The sequence below is a fragment of the Salminus brasiliensis genome, chromosome 17 (assembly GCF_030463535.1).
Source record: "Salminus brasiliensis chromosome 17, fSalBra1.hap2, whole genome shotgun sequence".
NCBI classification, from domain to species: domain Eukaryota; kingdom Metazoa; phylum Chordata; class Actinopteri; order Characiformes; family Bryconidae; genus Salminus; species Salminus brasiliensis.
Genome location: NC_132894.1, coordinates 5,006,293 through 5,011,913, shown reverse-complemented (window position 1 = coordinate 5,011,913; position 5,621 = coordinate 5,006,293). Strand labels below are relative to the sequence as shown.

The following is a 5,621-nucleotide window of genomic DNA, read 5'->3' as shown; positions in this document are numbered from 1 at the left end:
AGCACTAGCACTAGTTCTAGTTCGTTGCAGGAGCATTTCTATCTGCTTGACCCATTTCCTCTGAGCTCTTACTTCAATTTTAGGTGACATGCTCAGATAAATGCTTTATTAGCTTTGAGCATTTACACTGGCAGCGAAGTTAGTTGGCTATGAACAGCTTCCTTTTGGAATTGTCCGGTCCACCTTAAATGGTGCGTTAGTTGCATGTTGACGCCTCTCCAGCACCCATTGTAATCGCTGCACGATTTAAGGTGGAACGGACCATTAAAATAAAAAGCCACTTTCAGCCTCTTGCACTAATAAAATGGGTTAATCAGGTTGAAATTGACTGGGAAAAGTCACGAATATCGTGGTAACGAAGTTAGTTGGCTATGAACAGCTTCTTTTTGGAATTGTCCGGTCCACCTTAAATGGTGCGTTAGTTGCATGTTGACGCCTCTCCAGCACCCATTGTAATCGCTGTACGATTTAAGGTGGAACGGACCATTAAAATAAAAAGCCACTTTCAGCCTCTTGCACTAATAAAATGGGTTAATCAGGTTGAAATTGTCTGGGAAAAGTCACGAATATCGTGGTAGACTCGTGAACGTATATTTGTGGTGTTAAATGTCTTTTATTTTGTAAATTATTGGGAAATTGGCATCAAGAAACTTTAACACTGAGCACCAAAACAGCTTCCCATAACCTAACTATCTTTAGCATTATTATTATTAATAATAATTAATAATTAATATTAATATATTAATATTATTATATTATTAAGTCCTGATTCTGATTGTGGATTTTGTCTGTGCTTACATTTTATTACAAAGAGGTTCATTAGTCCTGTTTAACTTAATGCAGCAAATATTGAATTAAATAGACTAAGTTTGTAGTATAAGGGATGGTGTTTGGATGGCAGTGTTCAAATCTGCTACAAATGATGTTGAGTTGTGTTGTCTGCGTGTCTAAATGGCATGATAAATACTGTGTATGCCTTTAAATATTGTGATTAGGACTATATCATATTTTTGCCACATCGCCCACGCCTGAGTTTGAGCCGTTCCTTCAAAACAATGCAAAGCTCTGATTTACACCTAGAAGTAGTATTAGTTCTCACCACACCTGTCAACATCATGTGACCCTGATATGCCATTAAATATCACAGCAGTGATGGAGTAATGATGAACCTGCTAACCTTTGTTCTGTTGCTTTTGCAGGATAAGGAGAAGAAGAAGAAGGAGAGTATATTTGACCTGTCAAAGTACATTGACAAACCCATCAGAGTAAAATTTCAGGGTGGACGTGAGGGTGAGTAACTGTGTGGACTGTCTGTGTAGACTAATGGCCAAATATCTGATCAGATAAAAGCGTGTCAGCTTGTTCTTGCATTGCTTTTGTGGTGTGTTGAAGTAGTTTCTATGCCACAGATTTTTATGAGTAGTGTTTTTCTGCTCCACAGCCAGCGGTGTCCTAAAGGGTTTTGATCCTCTGCTAAACCTGGTGCTGGATGGCACAATTGAATACATGCGTGGTAAGTTCCTAAAAGAGGCTGGTGATTTGTCAGTTACTTGGAGCCACCGACATCTTGTCTTTCTCCATGACTGCTTCTGCTTTTCTGAACATGTCCGTGTATTCACTTCTTTGCCTCATTCACTCTGTGCACATGCTCTATAAGTGGGTAGATTGGTCAATGATGGACCTAGACTGGTTGTAATAATATTTTTACTGAGGTTTGAAAGGAAGCAACATAGTTTTTGCATCACAGAGGAAGAGGCCTAACCAGTGAGTGAAAATTCGCCATAGTTATAAATTAAGGGGGAGGATTGTGTTACATTTTTTTAAGGAAATGAAGAGAGAATTACAATATTGGGGTTTTTGCTTTATTGGTTGCAGTGACCTGTAATAAAAAATAAAAACAGAGCTCAAATGAAGTTGATTTACAGCTGGAGATGCTAGATGGATAGGTAACTTTATTAATCCCAGAAGGAAAAGTCAGGTAAAATAGCCACCCATATATATATATATATATATATATATATATATATATATACACAAAAACAGAAGGAAAATGTAATAAGAAAATCGCAAAGCAGTTAAAGTGTAACATGCAGTGTGCATTGTCATACCATAGGCTAATGTTGCGAACAAACACTGGACATCTCTGTAAGTAAATGCCCATATATGCTTCAATAACATATCGCAAAGCTTTATAAACAAGTTTAAATGTATGTATGTTTAGTAAAACAGCACAGATATACCATATTTAAACATTTAAGCATGGAATATGTTTATTTTGTCTTTACAGACTAAAATAAGTCATTGTTTCATTATGATTTTTCTGTGCCAAACAAATGAAAATCTGGATTTGAATGGAGCACTATTTTGTGGTGTATGTTTAGAGAAATGAGATGGTTGGCATTCTTCCAAGTCCAGTGTTTGTTAGCAGTATTAGCCTTGCATCTCTCAGTTTCTACTGAAGATGTACATATCAGATGTCAAACATGTCTTGGCAGATTGACCGCATATAGGGTCAATAATCGCTCATTTTATTTATTTATTAATTTATTTTCACTTCTGAATCACAGACCCTGATGACCAGTACAAGCTGACGGAGGACACCAGACAGCTTGGCCTGGTGGTCTGTCGGGGGACGGCGGTTGTGTTGATCTGCCCGCAGGACGGCATGGAGGCCATTCCAAACCCCTTTATACAGCAACAGGACGGCTAACAAACACACACACACACGACCCCAAACACAACCCTGGGATTATGCATCTGTTTTCTAAAGAAAAGTTTGTTTAAGGAAAACATGTTTTGAGTTTTAGGTTTCAGTAACACCCAGGATCATGGATCCTGACGTCATTCAGAAGCGTGTAGAGATGTAACGTATTGTATTTCCATGTGTTGGTTTGTTTTGCCTGCTGTCGGCTGTTTTAGTTGCGTCGTTTCTAAATACGCATCTGAATGATTAAACTGCTTAGAGTCACGTGTTCTCTTTATGTCTGTTATATTTTTTAGTAAATATTTTATTATTAAAATTGGACATTCATAAAATGTTTGGAGTTGCTATTTCTCTTTAATCTTTGTGGTTTTTTATTTATTTATTTAAATTGTACAAATAATTACATAAATAATCTACCAGCAACTTGATTGACCGTTATGACCGTTATTACTTATTTAGTTCATGTTCCTGCTCATATTAAGTGTTATCATATGCTTTAAAAAATATCTTAAGATTTCGTTTGCCACCTCTAAAACAATATACTTTTCTGATGACAGCACTGTGCACCAGCAGTAGAACAGGAGGGGGAGTGTTATTGTGAAATGACAGCATGGCTAGGATGAAGCAGAAGTGCTGTTCTTTCACAAGAATGTATGACCTTGACTGTTCTATAGATGTTTTATTAAAATCTATTTTTAATGTTAGCATTTCCTTCTGCCAGATTATAGGTCTTTATACAGTTCTTCTATAGTGCTTGTTGCTACATCACAGAAGCTAACTCCACCCACTCACTGCACCACCTGCAGTTCCTTCTCCAGCTCTTACCAATGGTTAAGATACAGTGATACTGTTAGTGTGTCCCAATTAAGGGGCCGCGCCCTTTGCAGGCTGAATTAAAATGTATTTCGAAGGATCTTTTGTATGTGGCTGAGAAATGCATCCTTAAACGAAGGATCCAAGGGGTGGATTCTTTGCCAACCGACATATCCCGAGAGGACACCTTTGCTGAATTTTGCTGTTTTTAATTTGTGTGTGTATGTGTGTGTATATATATATATATATATATATATATATATATATATATATATATATATATATATATATATATATCCTTTCAGGTCCTGTACCCCCTGCCAAGGCTGAACTCACAATGGTCTCATAATTTTATATATATATATATATATATATATATGCATATTGCATTACAATCAAGGACTGATAAACTACAAAATCAGGAGTTTAGTTTCGTAACACTGGCAAGTGCATGAACAGTTGTGCTATGACAAGCTGGAAATCCCCCATAGAGTAGACCATCTAATTTCGGCCTATGCTGCCTTTGAAGGCTCCACCTTTGTGGATCAGATCCTTTGAAGGATACCAGCTCCTAAATTGGGACACACCTACTACTTTATGCAGTTTGTGTGGGGGGGGGGGGAATAAAACGCTTAAAATGCTTCTCAACCAATCAGCTTGCGTGGCTGGAACCAACTGTTATATAATAACCAATAATACATCCTACCACCCTGACCTATCATGGAAAGAAACCGCTCAGGTGCCTCTGACACCCTCCCTGATACTTTCCACTCTCAAATATGTGACGGACTTGAAGAAGAATGACTGTGGTTACAGGACCTAGTCCTGGAGTACCCCTGCTCTAACCCTCCCCACTCCCCTTGAACCCGGGAATTAGTTATTAATTGAGATGATTCATTGGAGCAGGGAAACTAGCGCCACCATGTGCAGTGGTTCTCCAAGGCCAGCATGTGGTTACATTAATGGACCTGAAGGTGTTACCCCACAAAAATATCACGCTGTTTGTTGAGGGATTTACAAAATGCACAAAACCAGTGTTTCATACAGCAGATATACGGCTCAATAGAGAGTATGTGTTTTCCAGTAGAGGGTTGAAAACACTCAAAACACTTATAATATCAGTTGCTTGGGCACCTGTCCATTAACCTCTGCGGTTACAGATACCCTCCAGAAATGGTAATGTGACATATTGCGTCCACCTGTGTTGGCACTGTTTTACGTCTGTCCTACAGTCATACATTCTCTTTATGACTAAAGCAGCTATTTTAATATTACAATTTGACATTCCTAAAATGTCTGGAGTCAATTTTGAAGCTTCCAAGTCTTTATTACTTACTTTCTTGGCATCCATCCCGAGTAAAATACAAAAGATAGTCTGTGGAAATTGGTGTTCAGTGTTCAACAGATGCAGGTGACAGAGACGAGGTCAAACAGTAGCTGTAGTATTCCATTAACATGGCAGAAGAGCAGGTAGGCCTAACAAACATAACACAGCACAAGCCCCCCATTAAGCATTGTAGTATAAGCAGTACTGTGGGAGTGGCTGAACTCCTCCCATAGCTAACACACACACACACACACTGAGCCTCTAACCTGCGACAGTGTTTTTTAGCACACACCAAATGATCTTTTTTCACACAGTCCACTGATTCTCAGTTTGATCAGCTAATCTTTGGGGATTCCCCTGCTTAGAAATGTGAGCTTAGCCTGTAGCACTGTACTCCATACACGCCTAATAGGGGGGCAGTTGTTTTAGTGGTCCACCAGCTTTTTTTCCAGCTATATATGCATCTGAACTGGGACCATTAGCCTCCTTAGAGACCAAATGCTGTCCAGAAGGTGAGTGACCTTCCTTTAGCTAAGCTGAAGTATCTACTTTCTCATTTATTCACCTTTCAATTGAATGAAATGTGAAGTCTTTGCCTAGAAATCATTGCCTGCTTATGTTGGATAACTGAAATATGATTCTTGGGATTCTTGAATCTTGTTTTACATGCTTTGTAAAGCATTCTTTTTTAACTAATGAACTAGGAAATATCTGGAAGCATAGCTCAGTCATAGGGGTTCGCATTGATTACATTGTCCCAGTGTGTAAAAAATGTAT

General features: G+C 38.5%; 1 protein-coding gene across 1 annotated transcript in view; it reads left to right on the top strand.

The window, feature by feature from the left end:
* The window catches only part of lsm7 (LSM7 homolog, U6 small nuclear RNA and mRNA degradation associated), a 3,267-nt gene extending 231 nt beyond the window's left edge, over window positions 1-3,036 (top strand). The window contains exons 2-4 of the mRNA XM_072660825.1: window positions 1,200-1,290; window positions 1,442-1,513; window positions 2,568-3,036. Of these exons, the coding sequence (XP_072516926.1) occupies window positions 1,200-1,290; window positions 1,442-1,513; window positions 2,568-2,710 (306 nt within the window). The 3' untranslated portion in view covers window positions 2,711-3,036. The remainder of the gene's footprint in view (window positions 1-1,199; window positions 1,291-1,441; window positions 1,514-2,567) is intronic.
* The last annotated feature ends 2,585 nt before the right edge of the window (window positions 3,037-5,621 follow it).